Here is a 14,133-nt window from a genome sequence, read left to right as displayed (position 1 = left end):
CCCCCCCTTCCGGTGCCCCTTCTGCTCCCGCCTCCCGCTCCGTCCCGAGAGCCCCTGCCAGCGCGAGGGTAGGCGCCCCGCCGCGCACCGCTGTGAGCGGGTGGCCTACCCACCTCCCCTCACTCATGTCTCTGTTCTGGACCGCGTGCGTGTGTACGTGTGTGCGTGCGTGTGTGTGTGCGCGCGCGTGTGTGTGTGTGTTAGGGTGCTTGAGCGTTTGAAGGTCAGTAGCGGCAGCAGAATGCAAACAGCGAACAGAGACATCGGCCTCCTCAAGGAGCACCCCCCCCCCCCTCCTTCTTCTAGGCTCGCCCCTAGGAGTGGATGACCCTCCCTGCTGGCACACGTGCCGGGGGGAGGCGAGGGGACACTCTGAATCAGTGGGACCGAATTAGCGCCCCCCCCCCAACACACCGATGCTATCAACAGCGCGCGTGGGTTGTCTCAGCCTAATCTTGCCCATTTCAAGTACAAGATTACTAGCAATTTTTCTTTTTCCCTTCATTTTTCAGTAGTAGACTCCGTCTCTAGCTGTGACCGCGAGACAAATAAAAGGAGCACGCCAACGCTCCGACCACCAGCATTTACGGTTTTGTGCGAAACAAACGTTCCCAAAAGTTGTGGCGCCTTCGTTTGATTTGGGGGAGCAGGGCAAGGAGGGGGCGGATAAGCTAGAGGGGGCCTTTAGGCTTTTCTTTCTAGCCGGCGCGGTTAGGCGGGTTAGGCCCAGTTAGGCCCCCCGCGCGTCTCGCGCCGGCCTGTTAACAAAGAGGGCGGTGCCATTTTTGGTCGCGAAAACCGAGATCCGCGGATCCGCGGCGGGCGGGCGGCTCGGCGACAAATAATAGCAAGGCGTGCGAACAGAACCGATCCGGCCGAGCGGCTGCCTTGCGGCTGCGGATGCTGCCGTATACTGCTCTATACTCACCTCAGCGCATGAAACGGCGGGCGGAGCCGGCGGCTGTGACGTCACGGCAGCCGAGGGGCCGAGCAGCGGGGAGCGGGCGGAGCGGGGGGGTTCTGAAATAATGCAGACAGGTTCCGTGTCAGGCCTTGCGGTGCGGGAGAGCGAGAGAGCGAGAGAGAGAAGCGCCCGCGATGACACGATTGGCGAGAGAGCCGCGCGGATCGCTCTCCTCGCGGGCCGGCTTTGACACCGCGAGGACCTCGGCGAGGACACGCCACCCCTAACGTCACAACGACATCGACACGATGAACCACACTCGGGTTTGGTTCCGACTCCCGACGCTAGGTTAAATGGGTCCGTCCGCAGAACAGCGAAATAACGCTACTGAAAAACACGTCGGCGGAGAGGGGGGGGGGGCGTCGAGATAACATAAATAAAAGCGAATCTAAGAGCGATCCCGTCCGAGCGGGCCCGCGGGGGGGCGCGACCTAGCAGACGACGCGGCGCTATGTTGGCCAAGGGCCGGGGTGATTCGCGACTCGCGAGGACCGCCGTCGGCCGTGTCCCACCGAGGCCAAGCAAGAGGACCGGGCCCCGCCGCCCCCGCGAGGCAAGGGGTGGCCCTAACCTCTCCCCGGGGTGGGGGGCGGCGGGGACCCCACGGGGCGGGCCCTCCCCGCCGCCGTCTGCACCCTCGAGGGCGTGTCGGAGGGCCCCTGCCCGGTACTCACGGCGGCGGCCTTGCGGGCGTCCTTAGGGACGGGCAGACTCAGCCCGGGTGGGCCTCGGCCGCCACGGCCTCACCTCAGGCCTCGCCGCGGGCCCCGCGAGGATCAATGCGGGCCGAGCGAGTCCGCGAGAGCGCGGCGCGCGAGCCTCGCGCGGGGGGGCACGGCCGACATGCTGCACGGCGGGGTAGCCAAGCTTGGTGGCGCCAGGCGGACAGGGCGGCGCCAGACCCGCGGCCGCGCTGGCCAGGACGAGCGATAGACACAAATATTACCGGCACCGAAATGTTCACCCAGTTTCCATTTCACGGCGATGACGTCACTCGCGAAATGGACGACGGCGACCCGACCGCGGCGGCCCGAACGCCCGAGTGAAAACGAGCCGAAGCCTGCCCGACCGACCGACTCTCAACGCCCCCTCCCCTCTCCGGAACGACATCCGTTCCGGTTCCGCCTCCCACGCGGCGCCAGGTTTGAACGGGCTGATCAGGGCGACTCATATTCGATGGGCCCCCTCTGTGAATCAAGGGCGGTATCACGAATGGGTGAGGCCGGACGCGTCATGCCTCGCGCTTTGCGTGAGAACCTTCCTTAACCTCTTTACAGTCGGAGAGATTGTTACCACCATGTCGGATGTGGACAGCTAGCACGACGATGCTGAATAACGCCTGTGTGTAGGCAACCCCCAGGACATCACCCCAGCTCCAGGTGCCGTCCGTGACAGCAGGGGACAATTAGAAGACGCATGACCTCTGTTCATTTATTTATTATTATTCTATGCCTATCCAAACGATTCACAAAGAGTGTAAAAATGCTAAGTATTTTTGAGATGAGGCAATAACCGAGAGATTGTTACATATTTTACGCAACATCAAAGGATAAACCATAAGAAAAGTAATTTTAAAATGAAATATATTCTCAAACTCACTTATGGGAACATATTTAAAAGTATGACGAGATGAGGCGGGTGTTAGCCGGGAGGCCACTGCATCTGCCTGCCACCAAGAACATGGATGTGAAGATGGAAGACGGACTGTGCTCCATCCTTACCATTGTTGATAACTGTAAGAATTCAAAGTAAAATTAGATTGAGGAGCCATCGTGTACCCAAAGAATATAAGAAAAATCAATACTGACCTAAGCGGAAACCATTACTACCCAATTTCTCTCGCCCCAGTTTAGATGCAGTGAAAACTAGATGGCCAAGAATCTGAAAAGAAAATAGATGTGAGACCTGCTCGGGTATTGGATGCAACTGAAATCTGAAAATCATGTCTTACGTCCTTGTCGCTTGGCTCAACATCATCCAACATGGCAATCCTCCTCTTCGGGATCACCAGGAAGTGGGTTGGTGCCTGGGGGCTGATGTCATTGAATGCAAGGCACTGGTCATCCTCATAAATGATGTCGGCTGGAATTTCTTTCGAGATAATCTTGTCAAAGATTGTGGGCTGACTCTTGACAGCGGCACTGGCCTGCTGCGCCTTTTCCACCTCAGATGCCATCGTTGCAACCTGGAATGACAAACAAAAACACTTTAGTTTATTTTCAAATGGCATTTATTGCTATCATTTCCATTGCGTGGTTTGGATGGCCAGGTCGACCCGACGCGCATTACCGGGGGTCGACTAACAGACGCTGTTGTCGCCACCTTCAACACGTACTGGCAAGGTCTGAGAGATCTCAAAAGTACCGGCGCCAATAATGACATGGTGCGTGGAGCACTATTGAACCTTAAAACTGAAGAAAATAAGCGACGTTAAAGGTCGGGCTTTACTTACGGACTCAACTACCTGCCCTGGCCTACGTCGCCGGCTTGCCAACAGTGAACCCTTGATAACCGGTTGATTGGTTTGCTTGCTTTGCTTGCACCTCTAGCCGCACGGCCGCACTTGTCACGAGCAAAGGTTAACTTCGGGCGACTGTACTGTGTTGATCAGTGGCCGATCTGAAGCAGCGGCAAGTTACAGTGATTTGCAATGTTTCAGGAAAAGAGTCTATAAAATTCAAATAGCAGTGACGTGATTAAGTGCGGTAAAAGTGCCATAAACACGGCAAAAACTGGAAAAATATTTCCTGGATACGCATTCTCTAGTTCGACAAGGCGCCATACGTGCCGCCCTCTTTCGGTGTAACAAAGAAGTTCGCGTTTATCGTGGCTCGAAGCATAAGTGCCGTCTTCGCAAGAACAATAGAGTGGGGAGGACTGCCGGGTCCCACCTCGCGCCCGCTCGAAACCGGCCCCCACCGGGTGGTCGAGATCTTTGGCGGGTTGCCTACCTGCTAGGATCTCGGGTCTACTGGGCGCGCGCGCAGTGTATTCTTATGGGAAAACGGTCTACTTTGGGGCTCCCTCCTGTGTTATTCTTTGGCCACAGGAAGGTGGAAATTTTTCGATACTGACTTAAAAACATAGTAGAATTGCTCCGAGGCCGTATATTGCGTGGAAATCAACTCATTGATATGAATATGAAAGAAAATATGCGAGGTGGCCGGATTCGTAAAATTGTCTAACTTCACGGCGCTGGTGTGGGCACAAATGAAGAGAGAACGGATTTTTCGAGGGATTTTCTGAGAGGATATTTAATGGCCTTTTTAATGAGCCCTTTTCCGTATTTTTTGCACCACGCATTATTGAGCACGAGTCGATTTTAATAGGGCCGAAATGTGCCAAAACTAGCCATTTTTAGATCAGCTCATACGATAAAACTGCTAGTGATGAAAACATACCATGTACATAAATGGAAAGGTGACGAGTTAAACTTTCGAGGCCGCCTGTAAAAACCTCTTTAGCTCCCCAAAATTTTCTGATACGATGCCGGAAAATCAGCCTTCAGGTCGTGCGCTGTGTTGCTTTTGGCGCGGAACTGCGGGCCGCGCGCAAGTCCCGCGTCGTGCGACGCACTAATTTGTGGGATCGTAGCAGACAATTTTGACGATTGATAGTGTTATTTGTAATCGGCCTCGAAAATTTAACTCGTCGCCTTTCTGTTTAAGATGATTGCATGTTTTTAGGACGACTAGTTTGTCCGTATGAGCCGATCTTAAAACAGGTAGTTTTCGTGCATTTTGGCCCTATTAAAATCGACTCATGCTCAAAAATTAGTCACGCCAAAAATATGGAAATGATCTTACTGAAAAGGCCTTGAAATTTCCTGTCAGAAAACTGATTGAACACTCCGATATCTCTTCATTTGTCTTCACACCATTGCCGATAAACAAGACAATTTTCCGAGTCAGACCACCTGGTCTATTTTCTTTTATATTTATATCAACAAGTCGACTTTTACAGAATTCACTGAGTCAGAGCAGTCCTACAGTGTATTTAAGTTCAAATGGAAACATTTCCACCTTCCTGTGGCCAAAGAATAACACAGGAGGAAGCCCCAAAGTAGGCCGTTTTCCCATAAGAATACACTGCGCGCGCGCCCAGTAGACCCGAGATCCTAGCAGGTAGGCAACCCGCAAAAGATCTCGACCACCCGGTGGTGGCCAGCCTGAAAAGCGATCCGGCAGTCCTCCCCACTCTATTGTTCTTGGTCTTCGTGTTATTTGAGATTTTCATGGAGAATTTGAAGAAATTGTCGTATTTTGGGCCGTAGACTATACATAGACTGCTCTGACGTGTTGTAAATCCTCTCTACAATGATCGTGGCAAATCCTGACGCCTTAAAATCATGGTTAACCCGAGTTCTGGAGCCGTTGTAAGTAGGGCATATCCTTGTGTTGGGTTACAGCCTAGGGGCTTAGTGGGAGGCCACCTAAACATAAAGTACAAATGCCTCTCTAATTTTGTCAACGGGAAAAAGGCAAATTATTACCCGAGGAAATGTGTATTTTTTTCACTTGAAGTGGTAGCATATCCCCGTACTGTTGAACGTAACCAGCGGGTCGGGCGGACAACCTGGCAACAGCAGTATTTACGTTTACAATTTCTTCCGTTGGGAATCACACTTAACCACCATTTGAACCACCAGCATATGCGCTGAGTTCTCATTGAATTGGTTTTCCGGCTTGTAGTGTCCCCAGTTTCCCTCTTTCCTATTTATTCTTATTATGAACACATCATTGCCGCTAACCCCATATTTTAGACTAACTCAATTACACTTGTTCATGACTTTAATCAGAGCCAGTAGCTCTTCATCAACAATCCGTCCTTTATAAATATTGCTTTTACCTCCAATCTCTCTTCTAAATACAATCATAAATACAATTTCAGAATGTCAACACAAGATAACCTCCAAGCCATGCTACAACTGGAAGTATTATCTACTAACACAAACTAGTGTGTCGACTTTTTGGTTAAATAATAAAAACAGTACTTTGCCCACAATTTTATAGTTTAACATTTCTGTTGTAGACATTTTCTTAAGTACATCAAAAGCGTGTTATGTAACAATATTATTTTTCTATATATATAATTAATTATAACTCATACATTACATTTGTTTTTAGGTGCGATGCAGATCCAGCAGCTCTAGCGAAGTATGTGTTTGCCCTGGTTAAAAAGGATAAGCCTTTACAGGAGCTGAAAGATAGTATGGTTGAGCAGCTGGAAGTTTTTCTTCAGAATGGTGGGCATTTCATAATTTTGTTATAATTAGGTCCCTTGCTCTAACCTTTTTGCTAATGTTAAAATTTACTTGAGTAATTTTTATATTATGTTTTTCTCATTTCAGAAACCAAAAAATTTGTAGCCCTGCTGTTTGTTGTGCTGGAGAAACAAGATTACTCGCTTCCAGTGCCAGCCTCAATCAAACAGTTGGCCACAGGGGAGGCACCTTCTTCTACCACTGAAGTTGATGTCAAGCCAGATGCTCCAATTGAACCAGAACCCGAGTCACAACCCAAAGTAGTGTCCCCTTCACAGGTATTACCTGGATTCAAGTTCATCAACCTCATGTTAGTTTAGTGAACTCTTTCTGATATAATTTTATTTCATGTTTCAGAGTACAACCCAACCCACTGTTTCAAGTAGTACATCAAGCAGTGTGAACTCTGCTAGTGCTACTCCCAGTAGCTCAAGTGTGCCTGTGGCTAGCGTGGTGCAAGTCAATGGCACTGCAGTGAACTCTGCTCCTGCTCCAAGTAACAATGCGAAGACTTCTCACAGGAAATCAGATTCTGTGAGTTTTTCTGGCTTTTCATTTTGTATGGCATTGGTTGATTTATTTATTTACTCGTAATAACTGGCAACATTATCCAATAAAGGACCGGGATGAAAAAGGACGAACCGGAAGATCTGGTCGGCATTCATCACCTGGTAGAAATAGATCACGTTCACGTTCTTGGGACAGACCTAGACGTTCTCGCAGCCGTGATAGACTAAGAGATCGTGATCGCTGCCGCTGGCGTAACAAGTCACCACCTGCCCGTAGATATGAAAGGGAGAGGAGGTGAGTTCAAATCTACTATCAGGTTAAAAGTATGTCTATTATTTAGTCCTTTCCTTCATTTTAATTATATTACTACAGAAGAAGCTGGTCACGGACAAGAGGTGGATCTCGTTCAAGATCCAGGTCCAGGTCACCCAGACATGGATCAGGATTCAGAAGTAGTAGGTACCGCCGATCACCTGCCGGTAGAGTATCACTGTCACGCTCAAGGTCTCACTCTGCTGGTAAGTTCATATTCTTGATTTGCCTTGTCGTAGGAATAGTATGATTTAATCTTCTTACTTATAAAATGTATTTTTTCAGAACGCAAAAAAGAGCCACTTTCTGGTACAGCTACTCCAACACAGGACAGCAACCATGGAGATGAGTCCCGAGTCATCACTACTTCACAGAGTATTCAAAGTGTTGTGAGCCAAGTGCCTAAACGCCGCTGCAGGGATTTTGATGGTGCTCTATTTCTTTTCTTATATATTTTCTGTAATGTTCTTAATAATTTGTTGTTTTAACTTTTGTGTGTAATTTTCTGTGCAGAGAAAGGCTATTGTATGAGAGGTGATCTATGTCCGTATGATCATGGTACTGACCCAGTTGTTTTGGAAGATGTATCTCTTTCTCAAGTTCTGCATCCTTCACAACCTGGCTCAGGTCCTCCTGGTTCAGGTGTCCCTAGTGAAATTGGTGGACTTCAGAGTACAATAGCAGTTGCTCCATCAGGCCCTGGTATCATGGGTGGAGCTCAACAGTCAATGGTACAGATTCCTGGGCACATGCCACCTTTCCATGCAAGATTTCCTCCCCCACCGCCACCTGTTCCTGCAGCAATGGGTATGTCCTAATTGTCTATTAAGTTCCTTTTTTGTTTTTACTGCCTTCACTGTTTTTCTAAATCTAATTTGCATTGCAGAGTATAATCCTGACGCACCAAGTATGGAGCCTCGCATGACATGGAGCCGTATGCCACCCAGAGGTGGACTTGGTAAGTATAACTCATTTTGTTAGGCGCTAAAATTATTGAGTGAACTGTACCTATAAGATAAATGTGTTTACTTTAGGTATGCGAGGACGGATGGTACGAGGTCCTCCTCCTCCTCAGCAACCACCTTACAACTCCATGCACCAGCAGCAGCGAGAGCTAGTTTCTGTGCCCCTTAACGACCATTCTGGTGGGATGGGTGTTCATCCTGGGTACAAGAGACCTATGCCACAGGATAATAACCAAAATTATCCTATGCATGGAGAGGTGAGCAAATTTCCATACCTAAAAGTCAAAGTCTGCATACTACTGAAATATTTTACAACAATAAGACTCATCTATCAAATCATACATAACTTTGCATTTGCAGACTTTACACCTTGATGGACATTCACCCATGAAGAGACGTCCAGCATTTGACTATGGTCGCCTAGGTCCTGTTGGCACTCGTGCCAAACACAATCAAGGAAATTGCTCATTAGACGTCAAAAAAATCCCTCGTGGAGTTAATAACATTACTCATTTGAACAACCATTTTGCCAAATTTGGGAAAATTGTTAACATTCAAGTTCAGTTTGAAGGAGATCCTGAGGCTGCCCTTGTGACATTTTCCTCTCATGCAGAGGCTAATGCTGCATACAGAAGTACAGAGGCTGTGTTGAACAACCGTTTTATTAAAGTGTTTTGGCACAACAACAATAACAATAATGGTGCCAATAGTAATGAGGTAGGACTGATTCTGTTTTCTTGTTCAGAATTTACATTTCTTTGATAGTTTTCTGAAGCTGTATTATTCTTCTGCAGCAAGGGAAGCAGGAAAATGTTCCCCCTATGAAGCCATCGGTAAGAGAGAGATTAGGAGCTCCTGTGCCACCTATGCAGGTCAAGGTTCTCAACACCAAGGTTGCTCCACAATTGACTGATGAAGAAATTGAAGAGGTGAGGACTTCACTTCTACTTTTGGTTGCATGACTTGCCTCACTCTTCTTCACACAAACCACAAATTAACATTAAACCTGTGAACCTGTTTGCTATTCTGAAATGAGCTGGATGATTCTTTTCTTGAAAAGAAAATTGGTATCATATTTAGTCATACAAACTTCAACTCCTCTCTCAGTTTTCCCAATTAATTACCATAACATATTTAAAAAGTAACCTACCGAGAAAGAGAGAATTTATTGGAATCAATCTGACTGAAAACTATCAAGTATTTACCTAACCACTTCTCTGCTAATCACATTGAGAAAGAGAGATTCATTTCTAAGTTTGAGTATTGTGTTTGCAGCAAGTTATGATGTCTGGCAACAGCCTCACCAAGACCTTGTTCATCAAGAAGGAGGTGTCTCCTGCTCCTGCTCCCACCCCTGTACTAGCTTCCGCTCAGGTTAACAAGGCGCAGGCAGTGGCTAAGTTACAGGCACAGGTGTGTGTGCTGCATAACCCAGCATACTCTATTCAGTAGCAGTAGCACCATCCTTTTACTTTTTTGTAGCTGTCCTTTTTTTGCACTTTGTAGCTGTTCCCTTTACCTCAATTTCATCCCAGTTCCAGTAGCCAGTTTGTGCATACCGTATAGTGTCTTTAATTCACTAATATCTAACAATATTACATGGATTGGAACCGATTGGAACATATAATCTGCCCTAACAGCATTTAGCTTTTACTCAATAGGTTATTGCTCTTCCTGTAAGCGGAAAGGTGGATTTGGTCAGCAGTCTTTGCATTGCATATTGTTTAGTTACTGATAATTTTAGACTATGTTAGTTACCTTCTAGTGCTAAATATCCCTGCCCCTCCCTGTCTTATCTTTGTTTTGCACAATACTAGTACTATTCTAGCATCTTTTTATTATGCATATGTAATTTCTTTAGCATGAAAACTGCATGGAAATTATTGGCAACCTGGTAACCTGACTGTCATTTGGTTTTAACTTAGGTCCTGTATTTAATTGAAGCTTTTTTTAGTAAAGGGTTGCAGCTAATCCTCTTTCTTTCAGGGGGCTTTCCTACTATGTTACTTTTCTTTACACTCCTAGTTTTAGTTTATCATTTTTCCCTCCTTAAGGATAACTGAAGAATGCATGAGCATGTTTTTCACGTCTTCACTTTTGACCCTTGATTTTTCTTTCTTTTGTAATAGTTTCATTTGTATTTTGAGTTTTTGTTGTGTATCCTTCCATTAATTTGACTTTTGTGTCCTTCTTTCCAGCAAGCCGCTGCTGCAGCTGCTATGAAATTGAAAATGCAAGAAGTTGCTGCTGCAAAGCAAAATATAAGAAAGAAGCAAGAAGAAAAGCGCAGGGAAGCAATGCAAATTACCGCAGATCTGAGGAAGAGAAAGCAGGAGTTGTTAGAAAAACAACTTGACCAGCAGAAACAATTAATCCAAAGACTTGAAAAGCAAGATATCACTAAGGAACAGCGTCAAGAAGTCTTGAACACTATCAAGTCATTACAGGAAAGTGTTGAGAAAATTCGGAAAGATCTTGCAACAGTCATGGGTAGCACTGCCAACACCATAAAAGTTACTGCTGCTAAATTAGTCAAATCACCCCCTTCAACAAAGACTCCACCTACAAACCTAGTCAAGAAAACCAAGGAAGAGGTAAGGTTTTCTTTTTGTTTTTTAGGGTAGCTTCAATGACTTGAATGACTACAGATTTAATAATAATAAATTTTTGTGGTTTTATAGGCTCAAAGAGAAATTCTGGATGCAGAGCTTGATCTTATTTCCAAACAGCAGGAAGGTGCAGATACAGCTGAACTTCAGCGCAAAGTGGCAATTTTAAAAATGGAAGCAGCCAACCAAGCTATAGTGCAGGCACCCACAAAAGCTGTGCGTGGGGCTCTTCGTACAGTTCGGGGTCGTGGAATAACTCGTGCTGTGGCTGCACGAAATCCAGCTCTGTACAGGTCTGGGTAAGTTCTACGTCCAAGGTTGCTGTCACTTGTTTTTAGGGTGTCTTTCTAAAATTCATTTTATGCTAATTGTTTTTACTGTTAGGGTTCGCAGAGGGGGATTTACTGGGCATAGTGTTGATCACCGGCCGTCAAAGATCCTTGTGTCTGGATATGAAGAGGATGACAAAGTTGATGTCTTGGCCCATTTTGCTGTAAGTCTTCCATTTCTGTTTTTGACTCCACTTTGAAACTATTTAGTGGTACCAGCCATCATATTGATTTACCTTAATTTTGCTATATTGCAGCAATTTGGTCAAATTGTTGACCATGAGAGTGATGATGCTATTCCATCACTAGTCCTCAACTACAAATCTAGGAAAGAAGCTGAGCTAGCTATGACCAAAGGAAGAAACTTTGGAGACAGGTTACTGTCAATAACATGGCAGGCAGGTGTTCCAAGGCAAGGTCGCAACTCTGCCCACCTACTCTCAACTGTTCATCTGAACTCTCACCAGCGACAAGTTATGATGGTTGGTGACCCGGCTGACCTTATTGATGATGTTGAGGGTCATGTAGAAGATGAGGAAGAGGTTAGTAGAGTTAAGTTTATCTGATAAAATTTTGAGAACGTGTTGTGGGTGTTTAAATATGGCTTTTTATTTCCTTAGCTTGTTGGACTGGATCTTGAACCAAGCGAAGAAGCTTTGCTGCTTGATGATGAGGAAGAGGATGAAGATGGGGAAGACCGCAGCTGGCGACGATAGTTGTTCACCATACACTACTCAGCTGATCTAATTAATGTGCTGAGTAGTATTATCTATCCTTAACATCACTTCCAGCAAGTTACTTTTGTTTGGTTTTTGCTTTTATTTTTCTCACATGAAATTTTTAAGTTCCCTGAAAATTTGATGATTCACAATTACCCACTCAAATTATTAGTAATGTAAAAATGTTACATTATCCCATCAATATTGACATTTCTGTAATGCGTAATCAATTTTCCTTTCACCCCTTTTCCCCAAATTACTTAATCCTATAAGGGTTACTTTTAACTTAATCACATCTTCAAGTTTTCTTTTTGTTTTCTTTTTATAAATGTGAAGATTTGTTTCCCCCTCATTTTATTTTGAAGTGACTGTTGTGATAGCTTGGTTGCATAGTTTGCTGGAAGTTTGTTTTGGCCAAGACTGATCTGTGTGTATTCAAACCGTGGGATGACTAGTAGAAACCCTTTTCTCCTTTTTTTGCTGTGTCCATTGTAGTCAAACTCTACTGAACCCATTTGTCTTGCTTGCCCCTCAGCATAATCGGAGTATGCAGACATCTTGTGACGTGCTGAGCATGCCATGCAACCATGTATATTAAGTGATTTGTTGCTTTGTTTTTAAGTACTGAAGAAATTGTATTCTTTGTAGGTATGTATGTAATTATTGAAAGTGTTTGTTGTGCAATTTACGTGTAATTCTTCATCACTGCATAAGGAGGAAAGCGAAAGTAATATTCTCTTCCCTGTTATGAACTGTAACCCTGTGCAGAATGTAAGATTATACTAAAATAATAAATACCACCTCTGGGAAAATTCTATGGATGTTCTTTTCATCTTGTTAGGAGGCATTTTGAATGCTTTCCACTGTGATTGGCTTGACAGGTGTGTTTTGTAGCTATAGTGAATTCCATAACTGCGTATTGTAACAGTTTGTGTGTTGGTAGAGGGTCAACTAGATTTTAATCAATCCCATTTCTGATGCAATAAAGAAAGGCATTTGTCGCTGCAGTTTCAAACTTTTGACCTGTTTTTCTGTGATCTTTTGGTTTGGAACATTTAAATGAAATATGAATAACATCAGTGCAATTTGGCTGTGCCCATTATTGATTTTAAGAGGACAATGTTCCACACATTTTACATACAGGAACTAATTAAATTTCTTGTGCTGTCATTTTTTAATTAAAGAGAACTTGTTCGGATGTAATCAAATTTTGTATATTAAGCTCTTGAAAAGTGTGTAGATTTTACTCAGATATGGAAATCACTGCCTCAACTGACCTAGTACAAATTATCTGTGTAATGTTAACGTCAATCCACATTTAATGGAGTGGTGAAGTGCTAGAACTTGACTACAACCATGTCTTTTGCTGTGCCTTTGTGCCTGTTGCATGTCTAAAACATTTTTGGAGATCTTTAATGATATTGCATAAACAACTGTTAATTTGATACATTTATATGTTTGAATGTAACCTCCTTGTCTCTTTTTCATGGTATTTTATCAGAAAATTATTGGGCCACTTATCATTTATGTAAACAATTTTGGGGTGATTTTGCAGTGCCCTGCTTTTGGAACTTTAGTACATTTAGTACCTCTTTTTCTTATGTCTAGAATGAGCAACTAAGGTATTGTGTTGCCAAGCTGATAATTTACTGTGGTGCCATGGAGAGTGTAAAAAATATATTATATATCTGACTTGAACAAATATGAATTCTATTCTTAGGTTAACTTGTGCAGTACATTAATTTGGTGAATTTGGCTGTGTCAAATTCTTATTTGTTGTAGTCACTCATGTTCCTTCATAAGGCCCGAAATTTAATGGGAAATTGTATGGCTTACTCTGAGAGCAGTTGTGGGAGAACGTAGTCAAACTATTTCATACTATTGTCCACCTCATTTGCCTGGAGACAGTGTTCGCTTGAGCTACATTTTTGTAGGAACTTTACCGTAAAATATATAATTTTTATATTAGTAAATGAATTTTTGAAACCTATTATTGCTGATATTTCATCCAGTGGTGATGAGAACTAGCCAGGCTTTTAAGGGACCATAAAACTCATAGCTTTGACCTAGTATAGTATTAAATTTTTTTAAAGTCTCTGTTACATTTTGAGGTTTTGATGTAATGTTGTAGACTCCAATCTTGTTATCTCATTTTCTCATTTTTATCTGCTTTAAAATCAAACAACTTACACATATACCTTTTTTTCACGTGTGAAGGGGTTGGTTTCCAGTAAAAATAATATTAACAATTAAAAAAGATTGACCAGTTTTAAGCACTGACCATTTCGCTCACCTAACTTGAGTTTCACTTGTGTTTGTGTCTCGTTTTGTGATACATGTTTTCTTTTTCATGCAAATGGTGAATTGACAGAAAATGCATCAGTCCTGAATTATGTCACTCTATTCTCTTTGTACGCTTACTGAAATCCATTGAAAAGATTCTAATTGCATAAAATGCCATA

At 44.3% G+C, this 14,133-nt stretch overlaps 2 protein-coding genes across 5 annotated transcripts; one reads left to right on the top strand and one right to left on the bottom strand.

Moving 5' to 3' along the window:
* Positions 1 to 2,385: 2,385 nt before the first annotated feature.
* Positions 2,386 to 3,741, bottom strand: LOC113206404 (histidine triad nucleotide-binding protein 1). 2 transcript variants are annotated; one of them, XM_026422484.2, is made up of 4 exons: positions 3,417 to 3,741; positions 2,916 to 3,149; positions 2,773 to 2,845; positions 2,386 to 2,697 (listed from the first exon to the last, which is right to left on the bottom strand). In XM_026422484.2, exons 2-4 carry the CDS (start codon positions 3,138 to 3,140, stop codon positions 2,606 to 2,608), a joined length of 390 nt encoding a protein of 129 aa, XP_026278269.1. In that variant the 5' UTR covers positions 3,141 to 3,149; positions 3,417 to 3,741; the 3' UTR covers positions 2,386 to 2,605. The 2 variants fall into 2 exon arrangements, with proteins under 2 accessions (XP_026278269.1, XP_026278268.1); XM_026422483.2 differs by lacking the exon at positions 3,417 to 3,741 and adding an exon at positions 3,254 to 3,410.
* Positions 3,742 to 5,149: 1,408 nt separating this feature from the next.
* LOC113206401 (zinc finger protein swm) lies at positions 5,150 to 13,648 on the top strand. Of its 3 annotated transcripts, none has more exons than XM_026422476.2 (18): positions 5,150 to 5,339; positions 6,091 to 6,209; positions 6,315 to 6,505; positions 6,585 to 6,761; positions 6,847 to 7,031; positions 7,110 to 7,255; positions 7,335 to 7,478; positions 7,563 to 7,856; positions 7,936 to 8,007; positions 8,084 to 8,271; positions 8,375 to 8,731; positions 8,809 to 8,943; positions 9,290 to 9,427; positions 10,213 to 10,608; positions 10,696 to 10,922; positions 11,017 to 11,116; positions 11,210 to 11,494; positions 11,573 to 13,648. In XM_026422476.2, the coding sequence occupies exons 1-18, from the start codon at positions 5,281 to 5,283 to the stop codon at positions 11,666 to 11,668; spliced, it is 3,309 nt and encodes a 1,102-aa protein (XP_026278261.1). In that variant the 5' UTR covers positions 5,150 to 5,280; the 3' UTR covers positions 11,669 to 13,648. The 3 variants fall into 3 exon arrangements, with proteins under 3 accessions (XP_026278261.1, XP_026278260.1, XP_026278262.1); XM_026422475.2 differs by having other exon boundaries at positions 11,008 to 11,116; XM_026422477.2 differs by lacking the exon at positions 9,290 to 9,427 and having other exon boundaries at positions 11,008 to 11,116.
* Positions 13,649 to 14,133: the final 485 nt, after the last annotated feature.

Source organism: Frankliniella occidentalis, unplaced genomic scaffold (genome assembly GCF_000697945.3).
Source record: "Frankliniella occidentalis isolate FOCC.00 unplaced genomic scaffold, Focc_3.1 Scaffold50, whole genome shotgun sequence".
Taxonomy (NCBI): Eukaryota; Metazoa; Arthropoda; class Insecta; order Thysanoptera; family Thripidae; genus Frankliniella; species Frankliniella occidentalis.
The sequence above is the reverse complement of the archived record's forward strand: the minus strand, read 5'-3'. Positions and strand labels throughout refer to the sequence as shown.